The sequence below is a fragment of the Bactrocera latifrons genome, unplaced genomic scaffold, assembly GCF_001853355.1.
Source record: "Bactrocera latifrons isolate USDA-ARS-PBARC rearing strain unplaced genomic scaffold, ASM185335v1 scaffold_8, whole genome shotgun sequence".
Lineage (NCBI taxonomy): Eukaryota > Metazoa > Arthropoda > Insecta > Diptera > Tephritidae > Bactrocera > Bactrocera latifrons.
This window is the reverse complement of record NW_017537489.1, coordinates 1218036-1233297: the sequence shown is the minus strand read 5'-3', so window position 1 is coordinate 1233297 and position 15262 is coordinate 1218036. Positions and strand designations below refer to the sequence as shown.

General features: G+C 30.5%; 2 protein-coding genes across 12 annotated transcripts in view; one reads left to right on the top strand and one right to left on the bottom strand.

Moving 5' to 3' along the window:
* Window positions 1-15022, top strand: part of LOC108976772 (probable serine/threonine-protein kinase DDB_G0280133) — a 37467-nt gene extending 22445 nt beyond the window's left edge. For 4 of the 11 annotated variants that reach the window (XM_018946060.1, XM_018946062.1, XM_018946068.1 and 1 more), the window contains 6 exons: window positions 5333-5533; window positions 5632-5711; window positions 7059-7127; window positions 11240-11393; window positions 12547-12585; window positions 14805-15022. In XM_018946060.1, coding sequence (XP_018801605.1) covers window positions 5333-5533; window positions 5632-5711; window positions 7059-7127; window positions 11240-11393; window positions 12547-12585; window positions 14805-14891 — 630 coding nt within the window. In that variant the 3' untranslated portion in view covers window positions 14892-15022. Of the gene's footprint in view, window positions 1-5332; window positions 5534-5631; window positions 5712-7058; window positions 7128-8414; window positions 9189-11239; window positions 11394-12546; window positions 12586-14804 lie in introns of those variants that run through there. The other 7 variants (XM_018946061.1, XM_018946063.1, XM_018946069.1 and 4 more) reach the window with 5 other exon arrangements.
* LOC108976771 (cell division control protein 6 homolog) lies at window positions 2262-4674 on the bottom strand. Its single transcript, XM_018946059.1, has 2 exons — window positions 2862-4674; window positions 2262-2802 (listed from the first exon to the last, which is right to left on the bottom strand). The coding sequence occupies exons 1-2, from the start codon at window positions 4264-4266 to the stop codon at window positions 2381-2383; spliced, it is 1827 nt and encodes a 608-aa protein (XP_018801604.1). The 5' UTR covers window positions 4267-4674; the 3' UTR covers window positions 2262-2380.
* Window positions 15023-15262: the final 240 nt, after the last annotated feature.

Below are 15262 nucleotides of genomic sequence, written 5' to 3'. Positions count from 1 at the left end.
TTTGTTAATTACATTAAATAACATTATGTTTTAATATTTAAAGCTCAACAATGTCTTTCATATCGGTTAGAATATGCAAACGATATTTGCACAAACACATACACACATACATACATAAATATATATGCATATACTAGTACTATATTTTTTATATATTATAATTTTGACATACACATACATAAGTAACGTACCAACACAGTCTTCTACTCATATCATATCAAGCTACATAACTATATACATATGCATGTATTATGGACGATTTCCAACCTCTAACATACCAAAGTTCTCCCGACTTTTATATTTTTATTTATTATAAATACATTTTTGCGCATTTCCAAAACACAAAAACAGCAAAACTAAATACACTTTGTAAACAAAGCTCCCACATGCGCGTTCTGGTGGTCTCTAGAATATTCTAACTCAAATTCCCACTTGAAATATATGCGCAATCTTTGTACGTCCGTACGTTCTCCATCGTGAAAAAAAAAAAAAAAAAAAAAAAAAAAAAAAAAAAAAAAAAAAAAAAAAAAAAAAAAAAAAAAAAAAAAAAAAAAAAAATACATGCAAACAACACGTATGCAGTTAAATGAGATGGAAATTTGTGATATTTTGAAAATTCAACAATTTTGCCAATGTATCGGCGCAAAAGTACGCCTTTGAAATATATATCTGAATTATCTGAATTATTTTTAGAAAGCTGAGGAAGCGCAGGCAACTCATTAGCGAACAAACACAACAAAAAAAATAAAAAAAAGGAAAATAATTTGAAATAAAAAATGAAAAAGTAGCTGTACAAAAATGAAAATTAACATTAAAGTCTGTGGGATTCATCATTACTGCTACAATTTATACTTTCGCTATGGTTGGGTAGCAGCAACAGCCAAACACACAGTCTTGCATATAGACATAGTACATGCTCGTATTTAGAACACCACGCCTATAAACATTTGTTGTAAAATAAATTCATTCTCGCATTATCATTTTGACTTTTAGGACTCACTAAAACCTTACTATGCAAATGTATGTGTGTATATCCTGTATAGTATTTTATATATAGCAATGTATGTACGTATGTATTTGTTTCAAATATTGCTTTTACAAAGCTATAAACAAAGTAGCAGATTCTTCAGGCACAAAATATATTTTCTATGTACGTATATTTATGGGAGCGGAAAATTTTTATATAATGTATTTATGCACATTTCAATTTTACTTTCAACAAGTACAAGACAAATTCGATAATATAATTTTGTAAACGCTGCTTGGAGGACATATAAAAGACGACAGTATTCTTGAAAATAAAATAAAAGTTTCTGCAGTTGTGAATAATCACTTAATAATATAAATAATAGATATTGCTTTACATCAAACTTTTTTCATGTATTTACAAACATGTGCACATATATAATATATGTATTTCTACGCCWTTTGCAGTAAACAAATTTAATTAGACCACACCTGCTTTGTCACGTCCATTTTCACTTTTTCACAAATTTCGTGTGCAAATTATTTTTCAAGATTATTTGATTGCTCTCGCTTTTTTGTTATTGAAATATGTTTAAATGTCAACATATGCGCATATACATATGTATTTCTAAATATATGCTCTTATTGATCATTGTTTTTCGGTGGTTTTAAAAATCACCACTAAAAACTAACGCTGAAGCGTTTTTGTTTTTCGATCGAATCTATTTTTATTTCGAAATTTTTAAATATATTGTGTAAAATCTAAAATTAATTACATCAACAACATATAAAAGCATACATATTTGTAAACGTACATTTTCATGGTCAAAGTATATTTACGAAAGAATCCAAATATATACTATTTATGCTTGCACATTTTGCTGCACTCTTCCCCCTTAATACGCAGAGAAATTGCGACGATATTTTAAAACAATGTATTCCTTTAAATTGTCAAGAACAAACGAATGTCGCCAACTGCACACAAATGCAACAAGCACAAAGCCAAACAAATGCCATGGTTTATAGGTGCGCTGTACATTTTTCGTATTGAAAACTAAAAAAAAAACTATTTAGTTTGTTACCAATTCAAAAAAGATATGTATATACGTAAATAATATTGTACGCGCATATAAACCAAAGATTGTAAGCTTTAGATAATTTTGAGCTGAATTAACTTTAATTACTCACACATTACATATCCGTTCGTCGACGTTTTTGAAATAACTTAACCTACAAAATTTATGCACTGTGAATTGAATGATAAATATGTTTTTTTTTTTTTTTTTTATATTTTAATGAATAAAACTTTGCGTAACAAGTCTCATATTAAAATTAATTTGATTTAAATGTTTTCAATAAATAGTAGGGTCTTATTTTGATTTATTATACACCAACATTTAGAGCAAGTAAGTTGCTATTTATTTCCTAGGCAAGCGGTGTCGTCCAATATTGAAGCAATCAACTGTTTGTCCCTCAAAGCGCCATTCACTTCTTCTTCGTCCCATTGTAGCACTACTTTGCATAGACGTGGTTCTTTCTTACGCATGATTCGTAGTATGCCACGTGTCTCAATTAAGTCAACTAGTCCGGCAAATTCGGCTTGATCCAAAGCGTGTATGTTACGTTTAACACATACACGTCGGTATACCTCATGCAATCGTCCTATAGTTATGTCTTTATTACGTTCTTTTCGTAGCATCAACATTAGGCTGCATAACACAATCTTTTGCTGCAGTGGAAACGAGTCTTCAATGTCTTCTTGTAAATTCTGTGAAACACCATAGACTTTATTTAACACCTCAGCGACTTGTGTCACTTGAACAGGTTTTAAAACAACTGCAAAGAAAACACAAGTTAGTAAGCTTACATAAATAGTTTAGATGATTTGAGTTTACCTTCTTCAGTCTTTTCAGCATCATTCTCTCCCAAAGCCAAACTATCAAGATTAATTTTTTTCTGTCCTATCTTCATCTGTTGTTCCGCTATTTCGGCTACTCGTCTGCCAATATCCAATGCACGTCGTACATCTCCACTCACAGCACTGACTTTGGCTGCCAAAAGTTGCAGAGTAACAGGTGGAAAAACCTCCAGCACACCAGCTTCTTCTAGGCGTGCACGAAATATTTCGACAATTTGTTGTTTTGTGTATGGTGGAAAATGCATGTGCTGTGGCTTTAGTTCACAACGGGCATTTAGACGCATCAAAGTGCGTTCGGTGAGATCAAGACTATTAGCTATGCCCACCAAAAGGAGCCGCGCTCCTGGTAATGAAGGCCACTCAAAAATAGTGTAAAGCACCGATTGTTTTGTACTGCAGAGTTGATCGATTTCATCTAAAACAATGAGTAACATGCGACGCGCTGTACGTAAGTGTTGCTGTACAGCTGCTTGATAATCACGTTCAGTTCGTCCAGCAGGATGTAACTTGAGCTCGGTACATAGCTTCTTATAGACACCATTTATACTAGCAATTGACGTACAATTTATGTAAACACATTGCAATTGTTTTGACAACTCAGACGACCTCAAAAGCAGTGAAAGACAAGCAGTTTTGCCAGTACCTGGTTGACCTGAAACATATAAACTACCGGAACGTTGTTCCTGTAAATGCATATGAAAAAATTCTCTTAACTCTTGAAGCTGTTGTTCGCGTCCAGGTAAATGTTGCGTTTCTGCACTATTTAGCACACGTCGTGCACTTTGGTATTTGTTACGTGTAGGTGTTACCTGTGTTTCTTCATTTTCTGTTTTTGTGGGCGTATGATGATCTTCTTCATCGCTGTCTATTTGCTTACGTTCGTCAATACTTAATCTATGAATTAACCTGGAAGGGCTGATCAACTCAGTTTTGTGCTTCCAACGTGCTAACTTTGGTGGAGATACATTTTGTACAGAGCCTGCGATATCATGTTCTTCTTCACTTTGATAATTTTGCTCTTGATTGCTACGTTTTTTTGTTTGTGGCGTTGCTTTGCTAGAAATTGAAGTACGTATTGCCTTCACCCGACGTGGTGTTTTAGGTTCCTGAACATCGTTCAAATCTTTTACTTTTGCTTGTGCTTTACCTTTCGCTTTACTCATAATGTTGGTAGTTTTAGTATTTTCTTTATCTATTTCTGCTAGCGTTGTTGATTTGTTCAAAGTGCTTTCGTCTTCCTCGTCACTTGTTGTACAATGCTTTGTTTGGCGTCTACACCAAACTTCTGATCGCCGTGATGGTGTTTGTATGCTTGCAGCTGACGGTGTAGGTGTTGATCTACCAACACTGCTCAGTCTTGTCGATCGACGAACTGTGGTCATATTTGAAAAATAATTTTACAAAACAATTTCGTATTAAAAACCAATTCTATTCTTTTCTTTCAGTAATTATAATAAAAATGCTGGACAAGTAATCAAGAAATAAATTGTTGGGCGCCAAACACTCAATGACAGCTGTCATATAATACAGGTGACACTGTGGTTGCCATTTCACTCCGCACAGGGTGTAACACGTTTTGCAAAAATGGTTATACTTACGGAAATAAATATGTATTTTACTGTCTTACGTCTTTGGCTTAATGATATTTGAACCAAAACATGTATAATATAAATTTTCTCTACTAGTGTTCTCCCAAAACTAAAATGAAATGTGTAGTCTGTTACCATTACGTAAGATATTATAAAAATAAAATGAGAGCAAATGTTTAAACATAAAGGAATGTAGAGAGAGTATTAATGGTTGTAGGAGGCAAACTGAGATAGGAGAGTACTATATACACGCATATTTATATACAAAGGAGTATATACGTGTACGGATGTATATACATATGTATAAAAATGTTCTGAGAATAATATTTCTAGAATTATTGAAAATATTCTGCGAGCTTTTATAAAAGTCTTCCAATATAAGTATTTTGAAATTCGTTCTTTTAAGCAATGTGTATGTAAATATACATGTATATGCCTGCGTATTATATGCAATCCTTAATGCTTATTTGCAGTGCCCATACATTTTGCTCTAAACTCTTTAAATGTTTTCACAATTAATTTATGTACCTTGACTCTAAATTGTTTTATGTGAATTTTGTGTTAATTTGCAATATTTGTTTTTTCGAAACATAATAATATTATTTTTTTGCTATTTGGTAGTATTTTCGAATATATCTCACATTGACTTTTTCTAATCTACGACGTCATATATTCTTATCCCACGGTATGTACTAATATAGAATTACAAAACAATGGATTAGAACTACTTTTGGTACTGAAATGAAACTCATTTGTTCTTAACACTAAAGCTTTAATGAAAATTAATTAGAAAATATCGAATAAAACAAAACCTTGTGACAATTTTATAATTTATTTATATATTTCTTATTTTTCATAGCCCTACCGCACAACTCCATTGGTACTTCCCGGTGCCAAGGTCAAGAAGGATGCCCCAACCACAGAATCTTACTTGAGGTATCACCCAAATCCGGCTGTGCGCGCTAACCGCGGCCACGATTTTCATGACAGTGTGATGAAGCAACGTGTCGCTGACACCATGTTGCACAAGGTTGTTGGTCAGGATGCCGATTCTGGCAGGGTATGTTTACAAAAATGCTATATTTGAAAATTATGTCCTTTGTGTTTAAGGTCTTTCAGTTATTCGCTGTACTAATTCTTTAATTACCTATATTACAGGTATTCCACAAACAATTCAACTCTCCCATTGGCCTGTACTCAGACAGCAACATTGAGAGTACCATCAGACAAACAGTTCCGTAAGTATCAATTATTTGCTACTTATACATATTATATAATATATTACACAAAAGAATGTTAGAATTCATACGATAATATACATATTTATTTAGTAGTAACGAAAAAACTAGCTTTTTAGAAACAAGAACAAATTGCTACACATATTGCTTATTTAAAAGAATAACGAGCTGAAGTCAAAATAACGAATTACATAAGTAGTTGTATATAACCAATTATATTTAATTTTTACATACGTTATAAAAGCGTTTACAAAAAAGGTAACTGAACAGGTATTTTATAAAAAAAGAGTAATCGGAACTTAATTAATTAATTATAATAAAATATTTATGTAAACCTTTGACATCCGGTAAATTGGCATCTTCCTTTATTTTAGGACATCCGATGTCGGACTGGTATTTTGAAATAAGAAATTAATTTTTGCATAATTCGTTTGCTTACGTTTAAATTAATATGAACATCCGATTTAAATGAGTGGTAATTAAGAAAAGTGACTATAATACTATATATGTATATGTGTATATAAGTGACCGTTAAAATATTATTCTTTTACACAAATATCTGCATACAAAAGATACAAGTCGGGAAAACGGTTTTGATTCATAAATATGCAACAAAATGTTTATTTAAGTTTCGAATACTTGCTTCACGGAATATATCCGCCTTTATTTTAAAAATTAAGTAAATGTAGTTGTAGATGTTTGTAATTTGAAACTTTGATACGCCCGAGCATTTTCCAAGCATTACACGCTTAGCAAACGGAATATTGTTCTGCTTATGCTTTCATTATTGTATTTTAAATACACTTTCTGTGCAGAATGTTATTAGTTTTTGAAAATATATACAAATATGTGCAGTATTTTGCTTTCTAATAATAAATTGCGAAAAATGCAATATTTAAAAAACAAAATTTTTGAAACCTTAGCTGTTAAAGTGGATGGCTATATAAAACACATGTATATGGCCATTGTTCGTTCAAATTATTATTTCCAAAAACTCAATATCTGAAATAGATATTAGCAAATTTTTTACATTGAATATTGCTTCAGTTCATCTCTATATTATTTATTATATAGTAAATAAGCAGCTTTGTTAGATCAGTATTAAAAAGCTTAAATATATGTGTTACAGTGTGCTTTTTTTGCATTAGCTTTTATTTTGAAATATTACAAATATTTTTTTTTTACAAAAGGGAATACACAAAAACACTTTAACATCAATATCAAGTATTAGTTTGTATAATTAATATTTTTATGAATCTAACTTGTACGTATGTATGTATGTTTGTGTGCAGATTATTGCATTTCAAAGACTATGTTATAAAAAAATTATAATTATTATTGTTGTAGTGCCAGTACTGAAAGTCCGCGCATAAGGAGTAGTCCTTTGCATCGCCCAATGCCGACCAAACTTGACCGGTAAAAGTAAATTTTACAAATCAAACCGACAATCAGTCAATCAGTTCGATCGACCCAAACAATCAATCAAACAGTAGATCACAAAAGTCACTGCATATTTTCAACTAATCATTACCATAAAATCCATTTTTGGTAATTCATTAGTTGATTTAAAAATCTTCATTCAAAACTTAACGCTTTTGAAAAGTTGTTTGGTAGTGCTTTTGATGGTTATTTTATTATTTTCTTTCAGAAGATTAACTTCTAGTAGTAGAAGTTTTCGAGTGTGTGTTAGTTATGTTTGCTTTATTCCCAGTATTTTTTAATGTTGTTGTGAATAAGTATTTGTGCAATTTTATTTGTTCATTTATTATTTCATGACTTTTTTTTTCTAAATTACATAAAAAAGATTACATTCCATAAAAGTATTTTTTCACAACTTTACATTTCTTTTAACGATTTAAAAATTTATTTGAGATATGTACTAGTCGTAAACTATGATAACACATTTGAAGATCGGATGTTTCGCATAAAGACGGGATCATTAGCATACCTATCTATATACGCGCAAACCGAATCGATAAATAATATATAAGTTTTGTGGCGATTTCTAAATATTGGGCTAATGAACTCATGACGCGTTCCCCAGAGCGGATTTTTCAGTTTCGGGAACAGAACAAAGTCACAGTGAGCCAAATCTGGCGAATACGACGGCAGAGCGTTGACTCAAATATGATCTTGAGTGTATCTCACAAACAGTATGCGAAACAGCTAGACTATAATGTTTCAAAATTTAAACGTTAAAACTGAAAAATTTCAAAACTCAATAGAAATTAATTAATTGATAGAGTTTAACGCTCAGAATTTTGCCATTAAAATCATTTACAGCATGCCGTTAGTTTATTATTACTTTGTGCTAGTGGTCCTTAAACCTTATTTGTGCTTGTGTGGAAACAATTTTCTGAAGACACTGTAGTTTTTTATACATTTATACAAAAAATATTTCGAATGAACTAGAATTTTGCATTTAACGCATTTTAAAAAGAATATAATTGATGAATTGAGGTTAGGTCACTCTCTTAGAGGAAGTTAGGTACAAAAAAAAAAAATATATATATATATAATAATAATATTAATTTAAACACCACACTTACAGAGTTTTAATTAATCATACAAAAAAATATTTAAATTGTAAGTACCGTTCACTGAAGGCATTACAGGCATTACTACTATTACACAACTAAGTGTGTTAAGTAGCATTTATAAAATTAATTAAAAACAAAATGTATTAATATTTTGTGAAAAAAGGACAAAGCTGCACAATTAATAATAGAATTTTCATCGATCTATCTTTCCTGGAACATAAACGAAAAATACTGGAGCAACAAAAACTTAGAGAACTGAAAGAACAGCAAGAACAACAGCAACGCCAACAACAACAGCAACAACTACAAAATATACAAAAATTTTGAAAAAAAAAACAAACATAAAAGAGAATTGCTTAGCGAAAAAAAAAGAATATATGTATACCCCCCACCAAAACAAGAAAGACTAGACATAACATATAAGCTCAAGAATGATAATGCAACTTCGATACGCACGAATTTGCGACTTTTCATATTTAAAAATCAAAAATATTTTAAAAAAGTTCAGCACTATACTTGAAAGAATTAGCGCATAAACCCATTTGTTATAATTAGCGATTTTTTTTTAACGATTGATACTCCTTTCTACACTGAATTTATTTATTATTATTTTTTTTTTGTAAAAAGCGCGTTGCAATTTTCAATTGGCCTCTGATATTCATTCATATCTTCATAAGCACCATATTTAGCAACTTTTAACACAATAACTGAAAAATAAATTTTAAGTGAGGTTAAGGCACGTTTCATAGTTTTTTTAATTGGTTATTGCGGCATAGATCATAAATTGGCATATATGCGTTTATAGCAAATTCTGGTAATGAATTATTTTATTTATTTGGTTTGTTTAATTTCGTATTCTTAATGACATCAAAAACTAAATTTTATTGCAACAATAATTATTTTTGTTTATTTTTTTCAAAATTTAGATTCCTACGTATCACTTTTAAACAGGGTTGCAAGTTTCATAATTAAAAATTTTATATCAAAATCTAGATTTTAAATTTTAAATTAAGGAATTTTAAAATCAGAATTAAAAATTTAAGTTTTCTAAGAAGTTGGCATTTAAAATTAAAATTTTAATTTCGTAATTACAAATTTTGGGAGTAAAAATAGAAAGGTTTTGGGATTATAAACTGAAAATCTAATTTTTAAATTTAAGATGTGTAGGATTTTGTATTTGTATTGATAGGATTAAATTTTGAAGATTTGAATGTTTTGTTTTTAATTCTTGGGATTATAAAATACAAAAATTAACTTCAAACAACAAAAATAAAAATAATGTAAAAATTGTTAATTGCAAAATATAAAAAAAATATTTCTCAAGGAAAAGAAAGATTTACTTTTTCATCTTTTCTCATTACAGCTTGAAATTGAGAAATATTTTTAGTTCCAACTGAAGTAAGCTTTTATTTTCAAAAGACAAGCATAATAGCAGAACACGAAGTTCACACATGTACATAAATAAAATTTAAATTCTAGAAACATTTCATTTTTAATTATTAATTAAAAATATGATTACAGATAACATGTTTTTTTATTTTTTAATTATTTGGAAATAATGTTTAGTGTGATTAAAAATACATATTTTTTTATCTTTCAATTATAATAAAAATTTAGTTTTAAACGTTATTTTTTTGGTTTTAAAATTTTTCAATTGATTTTTGCCATTAAAAAAATGTCAAATGTTAAGTAAATTATACAATATTTGCAACCCTACTTTTTACTCCTAACTCCTGTTTAAAAATCCTGCACTACTTTTACCCAAATTATTAAATATTAATAATCCGTTGCTTTCCCATTGGTTAACTGCTTTGCAGAGCAGAGAGCAAGGCTTGAGCAGTTACTTACACCAAAGAAAAATCATATATACATACATATCTACTACCAACAGCATACAGTTATGAAATAGCTAGCGTCTATTTTCAAATTAAAATTAGAAAAAGTTAGAAGAACTGAAATGAAATAACAGTAAAGCTATTAGAATTGTTCTACTAACCGATTTTTGCCATGCTTTGCCTGAACATTGAGTTACAATTTAGTACTTAAGAGTTGGCTGCTGCATATGTAATTGCATAAATACATATATAGTTAATTTATAAATATATCTGCTCATGTCGCTGACATTACATAATCCATTTTATAGGCATACGCATAGTTACATACATATGTACGTTGTTGCATATTCAAAAAATTGCACACTGCGCACGCCCACGCATACAAATTACCCACATTCTCACATACATACATACTAAATCCATTTTTTAAACAAATTATAATAGACACAAAATATTAATTTGTTTGCAAAATTTTAATGACTATTAATTCTAACGTATTGTGCACATCCTGTTTTTTTCTTTCTCTCTCTCACACAAACACATACACAAAATCTCAACGCAACTGCAATGTCAAAAACTAAAACAAAAAATTATATATACATAAATATATATTATATAAAATCGATGTACCTTGAATATTCAAAAACTAAATGCGAAATGAATTCGAAACGATTTGATTGGGGCTGAACATAAACTCACACCAAAATCAAAAAACTAAAAACGATATTGTTATTATTGTTATACAAAACATATTTGAAACTAAAAACGGTAAAAAACGACAACAACTAAACTAACTATTTCGAAATCCGCCATAAACTGTTACAATTAAAAACCGCTGCGATACACCGAAAAAAACGTTGAAAAAAAACTTTCAAAAAAAATCGTTGAACTGTGCCATTGTTCGTCCGCATGTGACACCTATCAACCACGGACGCCATCGATACTGTGGCATGGTATACTTGCAATATGCACAATTGAATTAAAAACAAATTGCATATCGATTACATAATTACCACAATGTAATGGCATAATGGAAAACGTCAAAATGGAAACACAAAAAAATAATTGAAATAATTAAAAAAAATTGAAATAATTTACAAAAATGGTAAAAATATAAATAAACTCTATATTTATGCACCACAACGTTGTACAGTTATAAGAAGACTCTTCATTTTGATCCATCGAAGAGCGAAACTTATAGAGCCATACAGGAGGAGGGTTATGGCAATGGTTATGCCCCACTACAGGAAGTGACAGTGCCGGTACAGCCAAAGGTCTTCCAACCAAACCGATTGGTTCCAGGAAAGGTAAGGTCGTAATGACTTGCTGCTTGCGTTCATCGATCATCGAACATCGATCACTGATCATCATCGATCATTGATATGCACCGTTATCATACGCACATACGCATGCACGTGGTCGTCTAAAAAAAAAGTACACAAAAAAAAAAACAACAACAAAAAAAAAAAAAAAAAAACTTAAAAAACTCACAAAAAAATCTCAAAAAGAAATTACTCAAAAGTTTAATGAGAAAAGCTTCGTTTACATGTGAGACTCACGCACGCTATGAATAATATCTAAATGGCTCTCTATGCGTGTTGCATTACTGACTTGCCGAGTGGTCAGCAAATTGAAAAATAAAAATGTTGTTTTCATCGCATTAATTATCATTAATGATTTATTTTCATATGTAAATGTTTAATATGTTATTTTAAGTACTCTTCATTACATTAGCGTTTAACGCATGCGTCGTTGTGTACAGCATTTTTGACAGCTCTCTCGCTCGCAGGCTCAAATCGCTGCATCGCATCATTTCTCAATCACCAGCTATCCCACTTTTGTTTTTTATTTTGTAATCGTATGTGTAGTCATAAAACATTTTGTGAAAATTATTATCTTTGCCGAGTTTTTACTCGACATTTTTGGCGAAAAAATTTTTGAAATCTCTTTTTTTTTCAAATCTATAGCAGTTCTAACTTTAATCTAAATTTAGACAAACTTTAATCTGAAAGTAACCAATGCAGCTGTCAAACAAGTTATCCATTTAAGCGTATTAGTCCTCATCTGTGTACATAAAATCATCATATCATTTCGTTTTACAATAAATTAAAAATTACTCTAGCTTAACAAATAACATTTATAAATAACAATTCGTTAGCTTTATCGGGTCTATTCGTTATAGGATGATCAGTGTAGTCAATTGGGTAGTTGATGTCAAATGGCTCTCTCAACATTATCAAAAGCCAATTGCCAAATACTCTCAGTAGCTGGCATCAGTTACTGTCTAATTGCGCTCTCAATTTCTTTTATCTCACTATATCTTATAACGAACACACCTCTTGTATCGATTGTCTCAAAAAGCATATTAATGTTTTATCACAAGATCACTTCAACTTAAGTATAAGTATTTCAAAATATGCAACTTTTTATTAACTATTAGTATTTTTAACGGTATTTCAGAAACCCAGCTCAACGCTCGTTCCCCCCACGGCGTACAATGTAAGTAATCTCGTAATATCTTATATTTTATGTTATACCTCATCCTCGTGGTAATAAATGTTAACCAACACTTACTTTTGATAGCAAAAGCGATAAACCAAGCGAAGGTCTCTCATTTGATAATATTTATGTATAGGTTAGGTTGGGTTACACTGTAAGGCCAATAAGCCACGCATAGACCAGGTTTGGAGGAAATTTTTTCAACAATTCTCTTGTTTTAAGACAACCGAATCTTCTAATGAAAATGTTCTACGAACTTTATTATTAGGATTTCATTCGTCCAACCATATGTAAAAAAAAATGCCCTATATTATATTATATGCGTATTTTCTGCTTCGATTGACCATTTCATTTGAACTCTTTTTATATTTTCAATATTTGGCTATCGTCAAAAAAATATTAATTTTTTTTGAGAAATGTTTCTTTCTACAACTAACAACTCTATATTAATGCATAACGCTAATGACGCTAGCCACGAAAAAGTTCTTAGAACAGATCGCGACTGAGACTTGTTTTCTAGAAAAAAAACTTAGAGAGAAAGAGTAAAAAATAGAAAATTTCGTTTCCCAGAGACACTTATATACTTCAGAAGCTTTCTAAAGATCACTGAATTCGGATTTCGATTATTCTATTCTAATTTAGAATAAAATAATCATTTAAAAGGATTTCCATCACCAAAATGTAGTCTAAAATTTTCATATTTCAGCAAGTAAGTGTATAATACAAATACAAAAAAAAAACAGAACAAATGGTTTTTTTCGGCAAACTCAATTTATTTTATTCAAAATAGTCTCCTTCGTGGGTAATCCTATTGGCGGTAGGGCCGCCAGTATGCCGGTGCAAGCCATTGGCCTCTACGTCTGCATAACGCTTTTCTTTCATAGGAAAATGAAATTTTTCCGAAAAGGAACATGTCGTACGGTGTCATATCAGGTGTATATGAGGCATGGTTAATGGTTAAAATGTGATTTTTGGTCAAATTATCGGTCACAAGCATCGATCGATGAGAGAAATCTTTGGTCGTTAGTCAATTTGGGCGGAACAAACCGTGCACACACCTTTCGTAAACCCAAATGTTCGGTCAAATATCGGTTCGGTGCGATAAATCGATGTTTTGGAGATGTTTACTTCCATTTCCATGAATTTCAATGCTGATTTCGACTACTTTTTGATGAATTATCACAGAGTTTCGATGGAATTTCCGGTGATCATGGATTTTGATTGACCCAAATGTTGATAGCCATTTAAGTCCTCACTTTGAAAACGTTAAAACCACTCGTGCATTCTGCTACGGGATAGGCAATAATCGCCGTAAATTTGTTTCATCAATTGAAACGTTTCGGTTTTAGTTTTACCAATTTTAAACCAAAATTTAATGTTGGATCTTTGTTCGAAGCTCATTTTCTTACCGATAACACAAACATACTGACACTGAAAACGCAATAACTTCACTTCGAAGCTATGAAATTTCATGAAATTCTCACTGGATAATCGATAAAGACAGTCGAATCTAACGCACCAGTCGACATATAGATGGCACCATCAGGGGGCTCTAGATTCCTGTCCTGTTTACTTTGGAACGCACCTTGTACATTATTATTGATTCCTTATAATTTGAGGAAGGAACGATAGGATTAGATAGAAATAGTGATACAATTTCGAATTATTTACTTCTTGTGAGAAACAAACTTTGAGATGATAATCGTAAATATTTTTTGAACCAATTAAAGTTGAAACGATGATTTCTTTATTCACTTAAAGACTCTTGAGATCATATTGTCTGCAAGGGATATTACTTGAAGTTCAAAAAATATTCTGAATTTCAGTGATCCTTCTTTCCTATATATTATTCAATTTGTAGTAGATAAATGAAGAACTTATAATATATTTAAATATTTTTAGAATCCATTAAAGTTCCAATGACTGTTTTGTCAACTGAGTCGTAAGTCATGTTTTTAGAAATTCGGAAAATATTCTTAATTTCATTGGTCTGAAAATAATTGTTTTAGTTTCCTTCCTACAGAGTTATTCAATCTGTAGTAGAGAGTTCAGGAACTCCTTAAAGACTTATTTTCATAAAAATTAGGCATTCATTGGTTCAAATGATTTTTAACCGTACAGTTCCAAATTAATCTAGAAGGATGTACAACAAATACATATATTAATATTTACATATACATTTTTTATTTAATTATTTCCTCAAAATTTTCCATTTCCAGGTGGTAAACTCACATGATGACTCCATCCGTCAGAGTTCATCCTTCAATCGCTTGATGTACAGTGTATTGGGTGCGTCGGAATACTAAGTTCTATAAATGTCTAAAAATATGTTTCAAATACGAGTTAGCCCATCGATGTATCCGAAACAATAAAACAACACACACAAACAATAAAGAACAACTTAAATAATGGTAGACTTAAAACAACAATATAAAATGATGCAAATATATCGAAAATGTTTTTCAGTACATCCAAGCAAAAATAAATAAGTGAATATTCGTATATTTAATATTATAACATTATAATCATATACAAGTAAATTATCTAACATTAACAAAACAGTCAGTAATGCACATAGCAAGGTTCCAACAATTGCAAAATATAAGTTTTATAATATAAAAATAATACGAATTATACAAACTGAAATTTGTGCACAAATTAATAAGTTTAAAAAAAT

Coding starts and splice junctions, on each gene's coding strand:
- LOC108976771 (XM_018946059.1), bottom strand. CDS start 4,266: ATGACCACAGTTCGTCGATCGACAAGACTGAGCAGTGTTGGTAGATCA. Junction 2,803..2,861: donor TGCTGAAAAGACTGAAGAAG/GTAAACTCAAAT, acceptor TTTTCTTTGCAG/TTGTTTTAAAACCTGTTCAA.